General features: G+C 42.2%; 1 protein-coding gene across 1 annotated transcript in view; it reads left to right on the top strand.

Annotated features, from left to right (window-relative positions):
• The first annotated feature begins 2587 nt into the window (after positions 1 to 2587).
• Positions 2588 to 23132, top strand: part of RNF32 (ring finger protein 32) — a 44266-nt gene continuing 23721 nt past the window's right edge. The window contains exons 1-6 of the mRNA XM_032394420.1: positions 2588 to 2894; positions 3835 to 4099; positions 7773 to 7915; positions 17444 to 17476; positions 18017 to 18141; positions 18320 to 18428. Of these exons, the coding sequence (XP_032250311.1) occupies positions 2880 to 2894; positions 3835 to 4099; positions 7773 to 7915; positions 17444 to 17476; positions 18017 to 18141; positions 18320 to 18428 (690 nt within the window). The 5' untranslated portion in view covers positions 2588 to 2879. The remainder of the gene's footprint in view (positions 2895 to 3834; positions 4100 to 7772; positions 7916 to 17443; positions 17477 to 18016; positions 18142 to 18319; positions 18429 to 23132) is intronic.

The following is a 23132-nucleotide window of genomic DNA, read 5'->3' as shown; positions in this document are numbered from 1 at the left end:
AGCTCCCCTGGAAAGGGCCCCACAGTTTGCTCAGGTCGTGGGGACCCCGTGGCGCTCGAGAAAGTCAACCCACTGCTCCCACGTGACTCACTCTGAGCTTCACACGCAAAGCTCAAAGTCACCCCAAGGAACATGAAAAATCCAGCACCCAGTAATAGAAAACTTGCGACTGGCATCTAGTCCAAAACGGCCCGGCACCCGGAGAAGTAGGAGAACACAAAGAATGCCGGGAAGCAACCAGAAATGACAGCGGGCGCACGCAGTGCACCTGCAGGGGAGGAGACGCCCCGCAGCGCGGGCGCTGGAGGGCACGGCGACAGGTCACCCGAAAGCAGAGGGAGCGTCGGTGAGCGACAGGGGCACACGCATCAAGAACGGACACATGTGACTGGGCGCACGGGACACACATCTGAGCAAACACGGCTGAGAGCCTGTCAAACGTGCCGAAACCCGGGGGCCCACAGCTCAGGGGAGTCCACCCAGGGCGCCGACGAGCACATGGCGAGCGTGCGCGGGCCGGACGTGCGCGGGGCGGGGCCGGCAAGCGTGCGCGCGGTGGAAGCGCCGAGCCGGCGATGACAGGTCCGCCGAGTGCGCAGGGCAGAGCCGCCGAGCATGCGCGGTATGGCCGTGCGCGGGGCCGCGCCGCAGAGCACGCGCGCCGGGGCCCCGAACTTGGCGCCTTGCGCGGGGCGGGGCGGGGCCGTTGAGCATGCGCGCCGGGTTGCTGGGCAACGGCGAGCGGCGCGGAGGCCGGGGGTTGGGGGTCGGTGCCGGGCACAGGTGCAGCCTGAGCGAGCGGGGCGGGAGGGGCCGCGGGGACCTTGCCGGGCAGCCCAGGTCGTCGGTCCCCAGCTCCGCGGGCTTCATCGAGACCGCTCTCGGGAGGGCCCCAAAGCGGGGACGGTGTCTGGACGCGGGGACGCCACCCGTCCCCGGAAGGGAGCCGCGCCCGAAGGTAGGGGTGTCCCAGACAGCGTCGGAAGCCGGGAGCGCGGCCCGCTCGGGGCCCGCTCGTCCGGACGTCCGCACAGGGAGCCGCGGGTCAGCCGCGGTAGCCGGCGGCGGGTCCGGCCGCCCGGTGCGTGCTTCTCGTTAGCGCACGGCCACGGCGACGGGGCGACCGCTCACGAGCTGGGCCCCAGGGCGGTCAGCGTCGCTGCCAGGTGCTAGTGATGCAGTTAACCAAGAAGGAACACCCCGTCCGTGTTGGCTCTTCGGACGCGGCAGGACTAAGGTTCGGACCCCGCCACTGGTGCAGACCGGTTACGTCATCCTGAAGGAGTCACTGATCTCTGGATTTGGGTCCCAACCCTGAACTGTAATGACGCTACGGGACGTAGAAGGGGCAGGGTTTTCAAAAGCTCACAGTAGAGACACTCCAGGGAAAACTGCAGAGTGTAGACAGCTAGCTGCGACTGTTAAAAGAGTTTTTAGTGTGATGTAAACTCTGTTCTGCCAGGGGATAGGCGTTTTGAAAGTAGAAGATTCTGGAAGGGATCTACAGCATTTTAAACACCTTGTACCATTTCTGCAGTCTACACTGTCCTGATGAAACACTGGGCAGGAGCTTCTTTCGTGCACCTTGAGGCCAGAAGTGGAAGCAAGCACTACCATCTAGTTTCTCAAAGCAGCTTCGCCGTCACTGAGCCCTGGAGACCTCACAGCTCTGTTCCCACATCCCCACTTCTACCTTCCAGCACTAATTTACTGCAGGTGTTGATCCTTAGATACATATTTTGGATTAATTCCTTTCTAGTCTTAAAATTAGGCCCCATTTCCTAGATTAATAACTTACTGTTTCTCCCCATTCTGTGTATTTTGGACCCTGTCTTCAGAAACTGTACCCTTGCCTAAAAACTGAAAGGACCAATTCAAATTCTTCCACCAGTTTCAAATGGAATTGAAGCAAAATAACCATTTACAGAGTATCTTCTGCATGAAAGGGCCCATTCGGACACTTTACAAAGGTGATCTCATAAACGTAACCCTGCAAGGAGCATAATTACACCTGTTTCAAGGTGAGGCAGCTGGAAGTCAGACAGTCAGCATGTCGCCCAGCACATAGCTGGACCAAGACTGGAAGCCAGGCTTGCCCCTGACATTCTGTCCCTCTATGTTCTGGACAGACTGCAGGCAGCCAGTACGCCCCGTGCATCCCAGTATATTCATTGCTCCCTTTCCCTCCTAAATAATAACCGTATGCCGAGTTCCTGAGTGCCTTTGTCCTCTGGTACCTGTAGTGTGGTTTGTTCACTTCCCTCTTCTCTGTCCTGCAAATCCCAGTTTAAATGTTCTCTCTTTAAGAGGTATTTCACTTACTGGTCTGCCCGGGTGGCTCAGTCGGTTCAGCATCTGCCTTCGACTCAGGTCATGATCTCAGGGTCCTGGGATGGAGTCTTGCATTGGGCTCCTTGCTCAGCAAGGAGTCTGCTTCTCCCTCTCCCTCTGTGCACGCTCTCTCTCAAATAAATAAAAATCTTAAAAAAAAAAAAAAGAGGTATTTCACTTACTATTCTCTGATCTTTTCAGTCTCAAATTTTGTTGTACTTATGTATAATATTATACTGAGTGATGGACTGTTCTCATTGAAATTCATATGCTCCCTCCAGCCAGCTGGAGATTTGAGGGCAGGGCCCCATCAGTCATGACTGGCTTGAATCCCGCCAGAATCACAGTGCGTAGCTTAGTGCTGTGCTCTGGTAGGCATTCCCATATCAGACTCTCAAACATACCTTCCTTCTAGACTTTATAAGAGATGTTTACATACACTCGAACTTTGACTTTCTGTGATTATGTTTTTACAGTGGAAGAATTAAAGGAATGTGATACGATGATATAACTTGATATACCCAAGTAGCAAGTTTGCCTGACTCAGCATGTCAAAAAACAAGGTACAGAATCTTGTTTTAAAACAAATACAGTTTTAAATGAAATCTTGCCATCTGCAATGACGTGGATGGAACTGGAGGGGATTATGCTAAGCGAAATGAGTCAATCAGAGAAAGTCAGTTATCATATGATTTCACTCATATGTGGAATTTAAGAAACAAAACAGGATAAAAGGGGAAGGGAGGGAAAAATAAAACAAGACAAAATCAGAGAGGGAGACAAACCGTAAGAGACTCTTAATCATAATAAATAAACAGGTTTGCTGGTGGGGAGGGGGTGGGGTAACTGGGTGATGTACATTAAGGAGGCACATGATGTAACGAACACTGGGTATTCTATAAGACTGATGAATCACTGACCTCTGCCTCTGAAACTAATAATACATTATGTGCTAATTGAATTTAAATTTAAGATTTTTTAAAAAATAAACACTGTTTTACTCATGACTATAATTTAATCCAGCTGTTTGAAAGCATAAAAATATGGTTGCACATCTCACTCCAATGAGGAACTATCTGCCACAGTACCGACTGCAAGCACGTCATACGTGCCCAGCAGTTTTGTTCCGCGTTGTTTTCTCCAAAAAAGCCCATACTTAAATGCAAGATTCCCTTTCATATTACAGAAGCAAGATTTTGCCTAGAGTCTAATTTAATTGTAGTGAAACAGAATGTGTTCAGGCATGCACATCTTTTATAGGTCATAATGAATTAATTCATATTATATTTAAGACCTCAGTAATTAAATGAAAAGATAGTACTATGTCACCAACATAAATGATGAGACTGGGCTTTCCCGCACTTATGTAACGTGGGCCCAAGCATTCTTCACTATTAGATTTGATCTGGTATGCCACCCGGATTGAGTATTAAAGCCTAAGTTTTCTTCCAAATGATATATTACATAATGTTCCATAGATAAGGTTTTTTTCCTACTTTTTAGGGTCATTCATCTAAACAAGATAACTTAGCAGTCACTGCAGTTGCTTTACAAGATCACATTTTACATGATCTTCAACTTCGAAATCTTTCAATAGCAGATCATTCTAAGACAAAGGTACAAAAGAGAGAGAACAGATCCAAATCTCTAAGAAGAAATATAAAAGCAGTAATAGATACTGGACTTAAAAAAACTATACAAGGCCCTAAAGTGGAAGATCCAGAAAAAGAATATGTTCTTGATCCAAAACCACCACCATTAACTTTAGGTAAGTTAATCTTGTCATTCATTTTTTGGCTTATTAGAGCTAAGGAATCTAGTTGAGATTCATAGTATAATTTTTTATGGAACAGAAATGATTCTAATTTATAATCTTACAGAAAGAATGTATGTACTAAAGTTTAAAAATGATGATGAGGACAATACGAGCACGAAAACAAAGATAGTACTACATAGAATAAATAAAAATAGTAGAATACAATCAATATCCACTAATCCACATGGGCGGAAATCAACCAGTCAGTAATGGAAAAGAAAAAGCTCTTTCTTACAGTAGAATGACAACTAATAAATATATAGACAGGGGCCAGAAATAGAAAATCACCGTCCGGCCAACAGCACAGTAAGAACAAGCATCGGTGGATGCTGAGACGCACGGTGTGGACACGGCCTCACAGCGCGCCCACACACCACAGAGGGAAGCAGGAAGCCCAGCCGCCCCCTGTTGGTGACACTGTGCCAGCAGCACCCTGACCACGTGACCCAAGTGCCATCACCAAAGGGGTACACGCTGGCATGGCCCCCATCCCATGCTCTGAGAAAGGCGCAGCATCCCCTCCAGGGTATTCTTGCCAAAATGCATATCTGAATTTAATCACGAGGAAACATCAGACCCACCCAAACTGACGGACAGTCTACACACTTCCTGGCCAGTACTCTTCAGAAGTGTCAAGAAAAGCAAATGAAGAGAGAGAAGCTGTCCCAGATAATAAGACACGAAGGGGACATGACAACTGAGTGTTATGTGTAATCTGGGTCCGAAAAAAGGACTTCAGTGACACAAGAACGAAACCCAGTAAGGCATACAGATTAATTGGCAGTGTTCGATCAACGTTAATTTCTCGTTTTGATCATTGAACTAGGGTTATGAAAATACTAACATTTGGGAAAACTGGGTAAAAGGCACATGAGGATTCTTTATACTGGCTTTACAACCTTTTGCAAGTCTCACATTATTTTAAACTGTAAATTTAGAAATAGAAAAGATTTTTAAATGATGCTGGGCATGGAAACTAGGTTTGTCTGGAGGCGTTGTGCCCTCGCGCAAGTGTGCTGGATGGAGGAGGCGCAGGGAAGCCTGCGGACTCGGCTGCACGGTGTAGGGGGCCTGCTGCTACAGCAAGGCCAGGGGACACGCACTACTTCATTGCTGCAGACAGTGATACCTGTGTTCTAGGAAATGGCACAGCTCATGAATGTGCAGAGGCTTGGAATGATGTTATATAGTCAGGTAGTGAGTATCCTGTACATATGTAAGTTATGGAGATGATCAACTAGATCATCATAGTAAGTTTAGCAGGAAAGGTTTAAATTAGACATCAGGAAGGACTTCCCAATTTGGAAAATAAGTAAGGTTAAAAAGGAGAGTAAATGAATTATTCTTCCAGTAGCTCTTTATAAAAAAGAAATTTTTTACTATTATACATATTAGTTACCAATATGTGTTGAACCATATGCTCTTCATTATTATCTATACATCATATTGCACTTGGGTCTCTTCTTGCTAATTTTCTGGAGTTTTTATGTACTCTACATATTAATTGATGTAGCCGCTGAGAAGATCTCTCAGTCTGGCACCATCTTTTAATTTTATGTGTTATTTTATATTGAATAAAATGTTCATTCTGATTACTGTTAAATCCATCAGTTTTTCTCTTTATTGTTTATGCTTTGGGTGATTTAAGAAATCCTTAGCCATTCTGAGATCACAAAGATTTTCCCACATTTTCTTTATTTACCTTTACATTTTTGCCTTTCACATTTAGACCTCATCACAGTTTATTTTGCATACAGCATTGGCAAAATCAGTTGATATAAAAACTTACATTAGATTCTTCCCTCAAACGACTATCTACCTATCTTTTGCCTTTGCCAAGTTTTCCATGCTCATACAAGAGAGGGAGAAAGAGAGAGTCAGGATGTATGATTTGGGGTACGATCTGTTACTATGTCAGGATTTTACTGTTTTAATTCAAAATAGTTTTGTAATATGTCTTAATAACTGGCAGGAAAAGACCCAAAATTCATTCCCCCAAATCTCAGAAGTATATTCTTTCCAACCACTAAAATACAGTGGTGATCTTCTGATTTTATCTTTGTGGAGACATTCCTTCTGAAACCTTCCATTACTCTGCTCCCATATGCACCAGTTGTTCTGTGGGGCTGGTGCAGAGCCGTCAGCCTGGGATGTCTTCTCGGCATCACCTGTGGGCTGATTCCCTTTGGTTCTCTTGCACTGGATCCTCTCTCTGATGGCACAGCTTCTCCTTCTTAGCGTATACCCTCACTGGGGTGAAGTTGCTCCTCCAGCAGCTTCCGGGGAAAGAGTGCACAAGAGACCAGTGTACAAGCTTAGAGACACAAAGATGTCTTTATTCTCTCACGGTCCGTTGTTTGCTAATGAAGAATTTCCATATGGGAGTCTTTCTCAGAATTTTGAAAGGTTTGCCTTCTCATGTCTGTGTTGTTGGAGGTAAGTCTGATGTATTTCTGACTCCTGACCCTTTTTGAGACTTGTCTCTCTTTCTGTCTCTCTCACAAAACTTTGAGATCTGCTTTTTGTGCCTACACCTGTGACGTCTCATAGTGGCGGGATTTGGTGTGAATCCTTTGTTCTGAGCCCTCCTGGGGCCTCTCAAACTAGAAACTCACATCCTCTTCTAGGAAATGTTTTAGGCTATTTTAAGATCTTTACTCTTGATTTTCTGTTTTCTTTATGGAATGTCTGTCTTTCAGATGTCAGGCCTCCTAGACTGGTCCTTTAGTTTTCTTATCTTCAGTCTCCTGCTTTATCTCATCTTCCTACTTTCTATGGGATTACTGTAACTTCCTCTTCCAGTCTTTGAGTTGACTTTCACATTTCTACTGTAAGATTTTTGATTTTTAAGAGCTCTTTTTTGTACTCTTTTTTTCAATGTTCCTGGTACAGCTTCCTGTTCTTGTTTTGTACACGTAACACTTCACTTTCTATCCAAAGAAAGCCCACAGAGTGGCACTTTACCCATTCCCTCGTTTGGAGGTGGTTTGGGGGTGGACACTGGTGCTCGAGCCCCTGCCAGCACTGTGCCCCAGCTGCAGCAGCTCCCACTGGGACGTGAGCTCCATGTTTGATCCCCAGGGGACACATGGTGGGCTCTCAAATATTGCTGAGGTAAGGAATTGATCCTGATAATAATTATACGTCCTAAGAATTTTTAGCAAGGGAAGAACCTGATTGATACGCATTCTGTGAAGGTCACTGGTGGCAAAAAAAAAAAGAAAGAAAGAAAGAAAGAAAAAGAGCTAAACTGGAAGAAGACAACACTGAAGACTGAAAGATAAATTAGGTGAAAAGTGAGAACCTTTGGCCAATACATGTGAAAACCTAGTATTCTTCAACTTTTCTTCCTGAAAATTGGATAGCAGTCCTGCCTACTATAGAGAATATTGTGAACATGAAATAGGGGAAGGCAATTCTTCATAAATAAAAGCATAAAACACAAATGGAAGGTATTATTACCATTGACTTCTATGCACCATGGAAGAGCAGTATTCCACATATGGTGGAAGTACGTGGTATGTTTTGCTTTCAAATTTGTTTACAAAATAATGTCATTAAACTATATATGAGTACTATATCCTAAATATATTGCAACTTCTATTTCGTATTGTTTTAACTTTAGCACAGAAGCTGGGCTTGTTTGAACCTCCCCCACCACCACTATCCTCAGATGAATGGGAAAATGTGAAACAAAGATCCGTCCTGCAAGGGGACTCTGTGCAGCCATGCCCAATATGCAAAGAAGAATTTGAACTTCGCCCCCAGGTGTGTAGCCTGAAGATCAGATAAGCAGGCTTGGGGACTAGACCGAGCTGGAGCCTAAGATCCCAGGCTTCGTTTTTCTAGTTTCTTCCGCCTACGTGACCTCAAGTACTTTTATAGTTTCTTTTCCATTAATTAAAGTGTGTGTGTGAGAAAGAGCTAAACACCCTCATTAAACAGTTTTGTTTATTTACTGAATGATATTCTCAAGTACAAAGTTCATACAAAAGGAATGCTCCCATTCCACTGGCTGGAAATAGCTGAGGAGCGACTGGAGACCTGCTAGGAGGAGCCCAGTGCAGGAAGAATGAAAGCAAATGGAAATTTTAAGTGTTTTATGAATTGAAATCATAAAAGAAAAGAAAAACTAGGCTTGAATATCTCCAAAGAATTTATTAAGAATCTTTAAGTAAAATCTTTTAATAATCTTTAATCATGAAACTTTACCACATAAGGTTGATGACATGCAGTCAATCTGGGTCATAGGTTTTTCTGTACTATGTCTAATCTACTGTAATCTTGTGGCGGTTAGGGACGCTTCCACCGCTAGAATTTTGCGTTTTGTTCTAAGCTAGTGGCCACTGTACAACAGTTTCCCACGTGTGCAGCATTGTGCTTCCTACAGAGCAGGCACTCGGACGTTTGCTGGAAAAATACAGCAAATAGAGTCAAAGCAGGCCTAAAATTCATAGCCTGGGAACCTCGGGCTTTACTCGCTACCTGGCACTTAACTCTCAAACTTAATTTGTTTTAATGAGTTTCATCATTAACAAGTTAGTTCACAGTCATAAAACGTTTGTTCTTCACTAATTTGAATTCACAAGTTATTTTAAACACACTTATTGTATTCCAGTTCTCTATCAAGACCTAATCTTATGTATATGAAAGCTGGGTATCTTGGAAAAAATTTAGCCCTTAAACCACAGAATTATCATCTAGGATAATTTAGTATTTTAGTGTAGCAAGAGTTAATAGAACCACAAGGAGTCTTTCTGGTCCCAGCAACCTCTTCTTTAATTATGCTATAAATATTTAGCCTGTTGTATGAAGAATGAAAACTTACACTGAATATCTTAAGTGGGGCAGCAGGGGAATCAGGATGCATCATGCCCACCATTTCTTCCCTTCTATTTTTTATAAATTTCTCACTAAATTCTTATTTTTGCTTGGTTAATAGATATAGATGCTTGTGTTTATTTTGCATTTTTAGTTATTGTCCTCGTGTTTAGGTTTTTCCTTCGTTAAACACAGTAGTTGGCATTTCCCCAGCATTTAATTATTTCAGAGGACTTCAGTTATTCTTGTGCATCGCTGACGGACACGTTATACCCATTTAACGGATGAGGAAATAAGTCAGTTGATCCGCAGCAGGATGACTCAGGAAGTGTTCTCAAGGTCAGCTGGAGTCTAATCCCAACTTCTAGGACATTTTTAGTGTATTTACCGCCACTTAATCATTTATTTTTATCTCAGAGAATGTTTTCCAATAACAAACATTTATGGACATTTAAAAGTATAATATTTTAAATATATGGAAGGACAGTGTTACTCAATACAGATCATCAAATATCTGTTGATAAAACATTCAAAGATGATTCTATAATGCATGAGGAGTTAAGATGGAGGAAGAGGAGGGGGACCCTAAGATTACCTTGTCCCTCGAACACAGCTAGATAATTATCAAATCATTCTCAACACCCAAGAAATTAATCTGAGGACTGAGGGAAGAAAACCGCAAATGTGTAAGTAGAAGAGCAGCCACCTTTTGGAGGTGGGAAGTGCAGAGCTGATCTGGGAGAGAGACGACTGTGGGTCGTGCACGAGACTAGCGCAGGGCGCTACCCAGCAGAGCGCAAAATCTCACGTTCTAGGGGTCTGCCACCGCCGGGGTCATGCCCGGCTTACACGTGCGCGGGTGGTAAGCAGGTGGACCCAGGAGCGGACAGGGTGGTCGGAGGACCAGACCTGGGTGCCATCAGGCACAGGAGCTGGGCTCCGCCTGGGCGCCGGCTCTCTGCTCCACTTTGCCGTGAACTCTGAACTGCTCTGTGGTCCCGCAGCCACTCTCCTGGCGTGGTCCAGGCCCATGGCCAAAGCCAGAGAGACCCTCCCCCAGAGGAACAGCGTGGGTCCAAGCCACAGGAGTCCCTGGAGTTCGTGGAGTTGTAAAACCCAGTCCCGCCTGGGGTAAAAAAGCTCAGACACAGGCGGGGTGAAGGCAGGGATCTGAGGGAAGCCGGGAACGCAGGAGGGGTGACTGACTGCCCTTCTGTGAGGGGGAGCCAGGAACTTTAAGCTCCAGGGCTGGGGAGCGGGGCGCCGCCATATTCATCCTACCCAGGGAGCAACACCGCGCCACCTAGTGGGGACTAGCGGGGCTTACATGAAGCGCCGCCCCCCTGCGCCCTGCAGGTGCCTTTCCACGGGAGCCTTCCACCCGAGAAGAGCGCAACAAGCCCCTCCCCCAGAAGGCCCGCACAAACATCTGGCAGGTAGCAAGTCTACTGATCACAGAGTACTGCAAAGCTTAATTAAGCTCTAAGGAAAATAGGAGTTAGCTTCCTTTTTATTTTTATTTTTTATTTTTTTTATTTTTTTCTCTTATTTTTCAATTCTTTATTATCTTTTTAATTTTTATGTATATATTTTATATATAGAGAGAGAGAGATATTTTTTTTTTTTTTTTTTTAGGTCTAGCTTCTTTTAACAAGTAGACCAAAACACACACAGGATCTAGTTGTGTTTTTCTTTTTTTCTGCACAAAATGATAAGATGGAGGAATTCACCCCAAAAGAAAGAACAGGAGGTAGAACTGATGGCCAGTGATTTTTTTCTTCAAATTTTTATTTAAATTCTAGTTAGTTAACATACAGTGAAATACTGGTTTCAGGAGTAGAATTCAGTGATTCATCACTTACATATAACACCCAGTGTTCAGTATGACAAGAGTCCCCCTTAATGCCCATCACCCATTTAGCCCATCCCCCACCCACATCCCTCTATCAACCCTCAGTTTGTGCTCTATCTTGAAAAGTCTCTTATGGTTTGTTTCCCTCTCTCTTTTTATCCTTCCCCCTCCCATATGTTCACCTGTATTGTTTCTTAAATTCCACATATGAGTGAAATCATATGGTATTTGTCTTTCTCTGACTTTTTTCACTTTGTGTAATACATTCTAACTCCATCCACGTCATGGCAAATGGCAAGACTTCATTCTTTTTGATGGCTGAGTAATATTCCTTCGTGTATATATACCACATCTTCTTTATCCATTCATCAGTCAATGGATATTTTGGGCTCTTCCCATAGTTTGGCTATTGTTGATAGTATGGCCAGGGATTTATTCAATACAGATATAAGTAAGATGTCTAAACTATAATTTAAAACAACAATTATAAGGATACTAGTTGGGCTTGAAAAAAGCATAGAAGACTCTAGAGAATCCCTTACTGCAGAGAGAAAGAACTAAAATCTAGTCAGGATGAAATGTAAAATGCTATAACTGAGAGGTAAACCCAAATGGATGGCATAAAATGAGGATGGATGAAGTAGAGGAACAAATCAGTGATATAGAAGATAAAATTATGGAAAATAAGCTGAAAAGAAAGGTAATGGATCACCAAGGTAGACTTAAGGAACTTAGAGACTTATTAAAATGCAAAAACATTCATATCATAGGAGACCCAGAACGATGAAGAGAGAGATAAAGGGGCAGAAGGTTTATTTGAACAAATTATAGATGAAAACTTCCCTAATCTGGGGAAGGACACAGACATCAAAATCCAAGAAGCACAGAGAACTCCCATCAAATTCAACAAAAGCCGGCCATCACCAAGGCATATCATAGTCAAAATCACAAAATACACAGACAAGGAAACAATCCTGAAGGCAGCAAGGGGGAAAAAGTCCTTAACCTGTAAGGGACAACAGATCAGGTTCGCAGCACATCTGTCCACAGAAACTTGGCAGGCCAGAAAGGAGTGGAAAAAAATACTCAACATGCTGAATGGGAAAAATATGCAGCCAAGATACTCTATCCAGCAAGGCTCTCATTCAAAATGGAAGGAGAGACAAAGAATTTCCCGAACAAAAACTAAAGGAATTCATGACCACTTGACCAGCCCTGCAAGAAATATTAAGGGGGACTCTTTGAGTGGGGGAAAAAAAAACAGAGAATGTCACCAGAAACACCAACTCTACAGGTAACACAATGGCAATAAATTCCTATCTTTCAATAATCACTCTGAATGTAAATGGACTAAATACTCCAATCAAAAGCTACAGGGTATCAGAACGGATAAAAAAACAAGATCCATCTATATGCTGCCTATAAGAGACTCATTTTAGACCTGCAGATTAAAAGTGAGGGGATAGAGAATCATCTATCATGCTAATGGATATCAAAAGAAAACCAGAGTAGCCATACTTATATCAGACAAAGTAATTTATTTATTTATTCACTCACTTATTTATTTATTTGAGACAGAGTAGAGTGTGTGTGCACAAGCAAGGGGATGGGGGGTCAGGGGGAGAGGGAAAAGCAGACTCCTCGCTGAGTAGGGAGCCTGACTTGGGGCTCAATCCCAGGACCCTGAGATCATGAACTGAGCTGACGGCAGATGTTTCACTGACAAAGCCACCCCAGACAAACTAAATTTTAAAACGAAAACCATAACAAGAGATGAAGAAGAGCATTATATCATAATTAAGGGGTCTACCCATCAAGATCTAACAATGGTAAATATTTATGCCCCCAACTTAGGAGCACCCAAATATATAAATCAGTTAATAATAAACATAAAGAGGGGCACCTGCGTGGCTCAGTTGGTTAGGCATCCGACTCTTGATTTCGGTTCAGGTCATGATCTCAGGATCGTGAGATCGGGTCCCACGTCAGGCTCCACGCCAAATCTACTTAGGATTCTCTCTCTCCCTCTCCCTCTGCCCCTCTCTGCCCCGCTTGTACATACTCTCTCGAAAATAATAATAATAATAATAATAATAAACACAAAGAAACTCATTGACAATAATATAATAGTAGGCAACTTTAACACCCCACTTACAGCAATGGACAGATCATCTAAGCAGAAAAACCACAAGGAAACAATGGCTTTGAATGACACACTAGATCAGATGGACTTAAAAGATATATTCAGAACATTTCATCATAAAGCAGCAGAATACACATTCTTTTCAAGTGCACATGGAACATTCTCCAGAATAGATCACATACTAGGTCACAAATCAGCCCTCAACAAGTACAAAAAGATCGAGATCATACCATGCATATTTTCAGACCACAACACTATGAAACTTGAAGTCAACCACAAGAAAAAATTTGGAAAGACCACAAATACATGGAGGCTAAAGAACATCCCACTGAAGAATGAATGAGTTAACCAGGAAATTAAAGAAATGTAAAAAGTACATAGAAGCAAATGAAAATGAAAACACTACAGTCCAAAACCTTTGGATACAGCAAAGGCAGTCCTAAGAGGCAGGTATATTGCAATACAGGTCTACCTCAAGAAGCAAGAATTATTGGCACTTTATCAAGATAAAAAGCTTCTTTCTACACAGTGAAGGAAAAATCAACAAAACTAAAAGCCTACAGAATGGGAGAAGATATTTGCAAACAATATATGGGATAAAGGGTTAAGCATCCAAAATCTATGAAGAACTTAGCAAACTTAACACCCAAAAACCAAATAATCCAGTCAAGAAATGGGCAGAAGACATGAACAGACATTTCTCCAAAGAAGACATACAAATGGCCAACGACACATGAAAAAATGCTCCACATCACTCAGCATCAGGGAAACAAATCAAAACCACAATGAGATACCACCTCACACCTGTCAGAATGGCTAAAATTAACATAAGAAACAACAGGTGTTAGAGATGATGTGGAGAAAGGGGAACCCTCTTGCACTGTTGGTGGGAATGCAAACTGGTGCAGCCACTCTGGAAAACAGTATGGAGGTTCCTCAGAAGAGTTAAAAATAGAACTACCCTATGACCCAACAATTGCACTACTAGGTATTTATCCGAAGGATACAAAAATACAGATTTGAAGGGGTACATGCACCCCAATGTTTATAGCAGCATTATCAACAATAGCCAAACTATGGAGAGAGCCCAAATGCCCATCAACTGATGAATGGATAAAGAAAATGTATACACACACACACACACACACACAGAATATTACTCAGTTATCAAAAAGAATGAAATCTTGCCATTCACAATGATGTGGATGGAGCTACAATGTATTATGCTAGTGAGTAAGTCAGAGAAAGACAAATACCATATGATCTCACTTATATGTGGACTTTAAGAAAGAAAACAGATGAACATATGGGAAGGGGAGTAAGGGAGAGAGGGAAATAAACCATAAGCGATTCTTAACAATAGAGAACAAACTGAGGGATGATGGAGGGAGGTGGGTAGGGGGATGGGATAGGTGGATGAAGGGTATGAAGGAGGGCACTTTTTGTGATGAGCACTGGGTGTTGTATGTAATGATAAATCACTGAATATAGCACTGTAAACTAAGTAAAATTTAAATTAAAAAAAAAGAAGAAAAATCTCAAATACACAACCTAACCCTACACCTAAAGGAGCTAAAAAAGGAACAGCAAATAAAGCCTATAACCAGCAGAAGAAGGGAAAAAATAAAGATCAGAGCAGAAATAAATGATTTAGAAACAATCAGCAGATCAATGAAACTAAGAGCTGGTTTTTGAAAGAATTAATAAAACTAACCCCCACCCAGCCAGATTTATCAAAAAGAAAGAGAAAGGTCCCAAATAAACAAAATCATAAGTGAAAGAGGAGAGATCACAACCAACACCACAGAAATACAAATAATCCTAAGAGAATATTATGAAAAATTATATGCCAAAAAACTGGGCAATCTGAAAGAAATGAAAGAAACGAACAAATCCCTAGAAACCTACAAACTACCAAAACTGAAACAGGAAGAAATAGAAAATTTAAACAGACTCATAACCAGCAAATAATTGAATCAATAGTCAAAAATCTCCCAACAAACAAAAGTCCAGGGCCAGATGGCTTCCCAGGGGAATTCTACCAAACATTTAAAGAAGAATTAATACCTGTTCTTCTCAAATTGTTCCAAAAAATAGAAATGGAAGGAAAACTTCCAAACTCATTCTATGAGGCCAGCATTGCCTTGATTCTAAAATCAAAGACCCCACCAAAAAAGGAGAATTACAGGCCAATATCCCTGATGAACATGGATGCAAAAATTCTCAACAAGATACTAGCAAATCAGATCCAATAGTACATTAAAAGGATTATTCACCACAATCAAGTGGGATTTATTCCTGGGCTTCAGGGCTGGTTCTATATAGGCAAATCATTCAACGTGATCACCACATTAATAAAAGAAAGGATAAGAACCATATGATACTCTCAATAGATGCAGAAAGAGCATTTGACAAAATACAGCATCAATTCTTGATAAAAACCCTCAACAAAATAGGGATAGATGGAACATACCTCAACATCATAAAGGTCATAAACAAAAGACCCACAGCTAATATCATCTTCAATGGGGAAAATTGAGAGCTTTTCCTCTACGGTCAGGAATAAGACAAGGATGTTCACTCTCACCACTGCTATTTAACACAGTACTGGAAGTCTTAGCCTCAGCAATCAGACAATGAAGAAAGGAAAGAAAAGGAAGAAAGAAAGAAAAGGAAGAAAAGGAAGAAAAGAAAGAAAGAAAGAAAAGAAAGAAAAAAAGAAAGAAAGAAAGAAAGAAAGAAAGAAAGAAAGAAAGAAAGAAAGAAAGAAAAGGCATCCAAATCATCAAGGATTTGGACACAACATGATACTCCATATAGAAAACCCAAAAGACTCCACCAAAAAAAATGCTAGAACTAATACATGAATTCAGGAAAGTCACAGGATATGAAATCAACAAACAGAAATCATTGCATTTCTATACACCAATACTGAAGCAACAGGAAAAGAAATCAAGGAATTGATCCCATTTACAGTTACACCAAAAACCATAAGATACCTAGGAATAAACCTAACCAAAAAGGTAAATGATCTGTACTCTGAAAACTATAGCACACATATGAAAGAAATTGAGGAAGACACAAAGAAATAGGAAAGCATTGCATACTCATGGATTGGAAGAACAAATAAAATGTCTGTGCCACCCAAAGCAATCTACACATTTAATGCAATCCCTATCAAAATACCACCAGCATTTTTTACAGAACTAGAACAGACAATGGGAAACAAACCATTAAGAGACTCTTCAAGACAGAGAACACACTGAGGGTTGCTGGATGGAGGAGGGTGGGGGATGGGCTACATGAGTGATGAGTATTAAGGAGGGCTCTTGTGATGAGCACTGGGTGTTGTATGTAAGTGATGAATCACTGAATTCTACTCCTGAAACCAACATTGCACTGTATGTTCACTAACTAGAATTTAAATAAAAATTTGAAGAAATAAAAAGAATGGGGACTTGAGCACACAAAAGCCTGCTATTAGATTAAATGGTGATAATTTAAAAGGACCCATATTACTGAGGTTTTCCAGTTTAGGCTTATTGGCAGTAAGTTTCAAGTCAAGGTTTTATAACTTTGTGAGTTCTGTTTATTGCAATACTTCTTCCATTTGTCCTATTTAAGAAGGAAAGAGTAGAGTGGAGGGGGGGTGTCACATTAAAAATGGGAAAATGTTACCAAGATCAGGTGGCCCAAGTGTCTGAGACTTCAGTCGTCCCAGGGAGCCCTGCCTGTCCTCCCTTCTCTTGGTCCCACACACTGGAGAGAAGCTCGGCCCCTCACCAGGCTCCCTCCATGTGTGTAGCTCCCTCGTGCTGGTGTCCTGCTATCATCCCCTGGCTCTCCTTCCGGAAGAGCCACCCACCTTCCTCCTCATCCTACAGCCCAGAATATCACTGTGTGGTGGGGACTTTGGGTCACCGAGAGGTGACATTTTCTTGTGAGCGTACTTTCCCCACATTTAAGAAAGAAAAGGTGATTCCTATGTCTCCAGGATTTATTTCTGAAACTCTCTGTTTCAATTTACGCATTTCCCAGTTAATAAGTGTGATGCTACGCAATTGAAGAGTGCAGCTCAGTTGAACAAAGCCCCACCCTCTGCCCCTCCTTCCCCCACATCCCCCGTGTGGGCTGGGCCCTCCCCTCACCACTGCAGCTTGCATCCTTTCTCATCTACCCAGGAAACAAAGCTATTTCACAAGTTGTAAATATACGCTAATTTTAATGGCTTACTAGCCAACATCATGTGTTTGATGTTTCAGATTGTTGTTAACTTAGTTTTTCTTGTTGAATTATATACATGTGCTGTGCTCAACTTAAACATTAGAAATATCAAGGTTATTAATCTGCTTTTTTAACTTTTCAAAGAAACAACACAGCCTTTTAAGCATTCAGAATTTTTCTTTTAATTAATGCATTTATGCTGCTGTTCTTCTGACACGAATTTAAACTTCAAACATGTTTGTCTTCCCGTGCACAGGTGCTGCTCTCATGCTCACACGTGTTTCACAGAGTGAGTGACCACGTCCCCCCGCCCGCCCAAAGTGCGCAGCGCGTCAGCCTCGTAGCTCTTACTCACTTAAAGTCTCCTAAGAAGAACCACTCATTTTATCCATAATCACCACTTGGTTAGAAATCTGACTTGAGGCTACGGTACAATTCATCCTGTTTTGAAGATCACGAATTTTATGTGACAAAAGAACCACAACTGTTTGTATAACACAGTGCTGTTAGTAATGTTCATCAACGTGAGTGACAGCTGGCTTCCTACGACTTGACTGCATGGTAGCCTTCCACACTGGGATCATCTACCTTGACACAAGCGGTTTTCACAAGTTTTTGATGTATCTGCCTGTATGTTCTTGTAAAATTTCATTTTTGGAACAAGTTTCATGAGGAAGGTGTTAACATCTGATGAAACTTCTTCCCTTTATAATCTAAATTGGACCGTCTCATAATTAAGAGAGAAAAGAACACTATAATTACATTAGAAGTAAAAATGTTATTTATAAGTAATTGCTTATAAAATTTTAAGTGAAATGTTTTTCTTCAGGCATGCCTCCAGGCTTTTGAAAAGTTCGCAAATAAAAAAACCTGCCCTCTCTGCAGAAAGAACCAGTATCAAACCAGAGTGATTCACGACGGAGCGCGGCTATTCAAAATAAAGTGTGCGACAAGGTAGGAAGGGTCCCCCTCGCCCGCGGACACTCTGCGGCAGCGCCCGCTGGTGACTCATTTTAAAGGAAGGAGGGATTCCGCCTCCCTCCTTGGCCACTGCCTCCCCAGGGCCTCACCCTGTTTTGAAATACCTGTTAAGGCCATTCTGAGTGAGTCATTTCAAACATCTGCGTTCTAGGATCCAAGCCTGCTGGAGGGGACACGTAGTCAGGAAGTGGTACCGAGACCTGAGGCGAAAGGTCCCTCCCACAGATGCCAAGTTGAGGCGAAAATTCTTTGAAGAAAAGGTAGGTCAAGATCCTTGATTCTCTAATAGTATGTGCCCACCAGTGATTCACTGGGCTCAGGGAGGCCTGCAAAGGCAGTGAAGCCCAAAGACCCCCCTCATTTGTAGGCTTTTTACAAATGTTTGAGATGCTGCTAAAAACCCCATTCAACATAAACTGGCTTTCCAACCCAGGCAGTAAAATACTTCTAGATTTTCTTTTCTAGTTAAATCATAAAATTCATAAAATTGGAAGAAGATCAAATTCAAAACAACTTTGGTTTGGCCATTTCGTGACACTTACTTAAATAATCTCTTCAGATAAAGGAATGGATAAAGCTTAAGTTTTTCACATCCCCTGAACTGCATGTTAAAAATTTTTCATTTAAAAATAAAGCTCCCACTGTCCTACAGTTTTACCTGAGTGTCTCTCTGGGGCCTCACGGGGTCACCAAAATGTGAGAGTTTCAGAAATAAAGAACCTCGGTTTCTACCCTCTCTTTCAACCATTTTCTAGCTTTTATGTTTACTTTTTGGCTTACCAATTTTCCATCACTGTAGCCCATACGAAAAGGATGGGTGTGTATGAGAGTATGGTGTTCTGACGTCATGTTAGCTTTAAATCACGAAGATAAAACTCACAGTTGCACTTTCCTGTAATCATTGTTTATGGAAGTATCCCTTACCCATTTATTTAGATCTTCCCTACACTTACTTGTTTTGTGAGCCTGCACTCCCATTTGGAATAATGAGTGATAGAAGATGACCCTTTATTGTATAAAGAGATCCCCTTTCATCCCCTTTCTCCCCCTAACTGTTCTGTCCTTCAGCATGTGAAGCCTAAGAGACCTCAGTCCTCTGCTCTGGGGGGAAGAGGCTGATGTTCACCATATGCTTCATGGTTTTAATCAGACTCCCAATCTGACCTTCTCGGGCTGAGGTGCTGTCTCCCTGTGCGTCTTGTAACCTCACCATCCTTGTTTGTGCCCTGGGTGAGAGGCTTCTTGAGAGTGCCCAGGACTGCATAGGGATCCTGAAACTAAGCACATTTAGGCTCGACTCTCAAACAGGATGAAGCCAGAGTTTCCCAGTGCCCTTCCTGATCACTCAAGTAGTTGGTCCAAGCAATGCAGTCATCAGTGTGTGCAAGAGAAAATCGGGATATTGGCTGGTTGTGATGTCATTAAATCTCAGATTTAATTAAGAAAATACACTTATCTGCCCTCAAGAGTAGGACAACATTCAATGCAATATATGAATAAATAACCCTGAAATCCTGTATATCTTGAAGACAAAAAGACTGAACCACTGGTGGAAAGATGAGCCTGTATGGCAGGGCAGCCTGAGCGCTGGGTGGAGAAGCCGTGAGCGCTGCCCTGCCCTGCAGCGGGAGGGGTCCGCCCCAGCCGACACAGGTGCGGGGGCTCCGGGGGATGGGCAGCACCCGCAGCAGCACCTGCTGGTCGCTGAAGTAGAGACAGGCGGGGGGAAGCAGAGGCTATGGAGAGAGAATCTGCCATTCTCCATGAGAATAAGAAAAACTGTATTTTCTGAGTCATTCATGCACCTTATGGCATGAATTGGGGAGCAAAGGATATTTAAGGAAAGGGGACAGAGTCCTAGTGAAAGCTCCCCTTCCCATTTCTGCTTGTGGGGTGGACATGAGAAAAGCTTTGCATTGTTGTTCAGCACCATCCATTTGACAGAAGAAACAGCAAATCAGCTAAAACTCCTGAGAACTTACTGGATAAAAAGAATGTGTGCCACCTTCATCTTTCTTGGACAGTGAGCCTTTGCTCTAACTACTTAGAAAGTGGTATGCTGACCTCCTGTCTCCATCTCTACTCCTCTGGCCTCTGTATCTGGTTTTAAAAAGTCCTTGTCTGTAGACCAAGATAATGGATTCAACCTAACTTGGAGTCTTCAATGCTACTCCCCATGGTAAACCTGTCTTTTGGGCAGTTTATCAATTCCTCAGCAACGTCTTCCTTCTCCATCAGAGACTGGTAGTCTCTTGAGGGGTCACTCACGTTCAAGTCAGTGAGCGACTGTGTCCCCGGTGAGTGTTCATCCTTCTCATATGTTCTCCTCATGCTCTCCTCTATTCTGTGGTCTGATAGTAATTGTAATACAATATTACTCCTAGTAATTCTAATGGAATACTGTCTTGGCTTTCAAATCAGAAATCACTGATTTTTTTCCTCTTACAGAATTTTAATTACAGATGACAGTCATTTTAGCTTATGTGTATAAATATTTTTTCATTTGCATACATCATCTTATTATAATTTTTGAAAATATAGGCTACACTCTGCTTTCACATAAAGCAGAGCTGTGAGACTTGACTGATTATATATCTATAGAAAAACACAAACACACAAACGTGCACACACACACTTGGTAAAGATACACACTGTAATTCAGATCATTCTTCCCCAGAAATATTGATTTAGTGTTATACTCAATTTGTTGCACAAATAGGCATTTTATAATTGCTTCAGCTATCTATTGTTTTAATTACCTCTATAATCCTCAGCTCTCTCTGCTAGTTTTCTAAATGTTCTCTGCAATTTCTTCATTCCTCACTCTACTCACTTATGCCATTTGGCCATAAACATTGAAATCTATAAACCTAAACCTCATTTTATTTTTTTTAATCCAGTTAGTTAACCTACGGTGTAATAGTATCAGATTAGAATTTAGTGATTCAACACTTCCATACACCACCCAGTGCTCATCACAACCAGTGCCCTCTTTAATCCCCATCACCTATTTAACCCATGCCCCCACCCACCTCCCCTATGGCAACCATCAGTTTGTTCTCTAGAGTTAAGAGTCTGTTTCTTGGTTTGCATCACTCTCTTTTATCCCCTTTGTTCATTTGTTTTGTTTCTTAAGTTGCACATATCAGTGAGATCATGTGGTATTTGTCTTCCTCTGACTGCTTTTCGCTTAGCATAATACCCTCTAGCTCCCTCCGTGTTATTGCAAATGGCAAGATTTCCTTCTTTTTGATGGCTGCGTAATATTCCACTGTGTGTATACACCACATCTTCTTTCTCCATTCATCAGTTGATGACACTTGGGCTGCTTCCATATCTTGGCTATTATAAATAATGCTGCAATAAACATAGGGGTGCATGTATCCCTTTGAATTAGTGTTTTTGTATTTGGGGGGTAAATACCCAGTAGTGCAATTACTAGGTCATAGGGTCACTGTAGTGCTGATTGTTTCCTTCACTGTGCAGAAGCTTTTTATTTTGATGTAGTCCCAGTAGTTTATCTTTGCTTTTGTTTCTTCAGGAAACATATCTAGAAAAAGTTGCTATGGCCAACATCAGAGAAATTACTGCTTGTGTTCTCTGCAAGGATTTTTATGGTTTCAGGTCTCACATTTAGGTCCTTAATCCATTTTGATTTTATTTTTGTGTGTGGTGTAAGAAAGTGGACCAGTTTCATTCTTCTGCATGTTGCTGTCCAGTTTTCCCAACACCATTTGTTGAAGAGACTGTCTTTTTCCCATTGGATATTCTTTCATTCTTTATTGAAGATTAATTGACCATATAATTGTAGGTTTATTCCTGGGCTTTCTATTCTGTTCCATTGATCTATGTGTCTATTTTTGTGCCAGTACCATACTTGTTTGATCACTACAGCTTTGTAATAGAGCTTGAAGTCTGGAATCATGATGCCTCCAGCTTTGCTCTTCTTTTTCAAAATTGCTTTGGCTATTCGGGGTCTTTTGCGGTTCCATACAAATTTTAGGATTGCCAAACCTCATTTTATTTTTTTTTTAAAGATTTTATTTATTTATTCATAAGAGACAGAGAGAAAGAGAGAGAGGCAGAGGGAGAAGCAGGCTCCCTGCTGAGCAAGGAGCCCGATATGGGACTCAATCCCAGGACCCTGAGATCATGACCTGAGCCAAAGGCAGATGCTTAACCATCTGAGCCACCCAGGCGCCCACCAAACCTCATTTTAAATAAATGAAGACAGGGGCACCTGGGTGGCTCAGTTGGTTAAGCATCTGACTCTTGACTTTAGCTCAGGTCATGATCTCAGGGTTATAAGATCAAACCTCATGTTGGGCTCCACGCTGAGTGTGGAGCCTGCTTAAGATTCTTCTCTCCCTCTGCCCACCCCCCCACTCTGGCTCTTGTCTTAATAAATAAATAATGACATGATTTACTGTCAGATAGTGTATTAGTAGTAGGTACATACTCTTGTCATTGTTCTGGTTGCCTGTATGGGTACATGCCTTACACAGCTGTCTTCCCGTATCCCTGGGGGATGTGTTCCAACACCCCCAGTCGACGCCTGAAACCGCAGATGGTACCAAGCCCTACATAGACTACATTCTTTCCTATGCATACATACCTACGATAAAACTCAATTTCTAAATTAGGCACAGTAAGAAATGAACAATAAATAATAAAATAGAACAATTGTAACAATATACTATAAAAAAAGTTATGTGACTCTGGACTCTCTCTCTCAATATATCTTACTGTCCTGCACTCACCCTTCTTGTAATGACCTGAGATGACGAAATGCCCCCAGGACGAGATGAAGGGAGGTGAGTGACGCAGCGTCAGCCTAGCCTGACCTTCTGACGATGTGTCAGGGGAGGGCCATCTGCTCCAGGACCGTGGTTGGCAACGGGTAACCAAAACTGTGAAAAGCGAGACTGCAGAGGAGGGGACAGCTGTGCGTCTGAATGTCTGTG

This window comes from Phoca vitulina, unplaced genomic scaffold (genome assembly GCF_004348235.1).
Source record: "Phoca vitulina isolate PV1807 unplaced genomic scaffold, GSC_HSeal_1.0 scaffold80, whole genome shotgun sequence".
In the NCBI taxonomy this organism is placed as follows: domain Eukaryota; kingdom Metazoa; phylum Chordata; class Mammalia; order Carnivora; family Phocidae; genus Phoca; species Phoca vitulina.
Note: the sequence above shows the minus strand (reverse complement) of the source record. Positions and strands in the feature narration are given on the sequence as shown.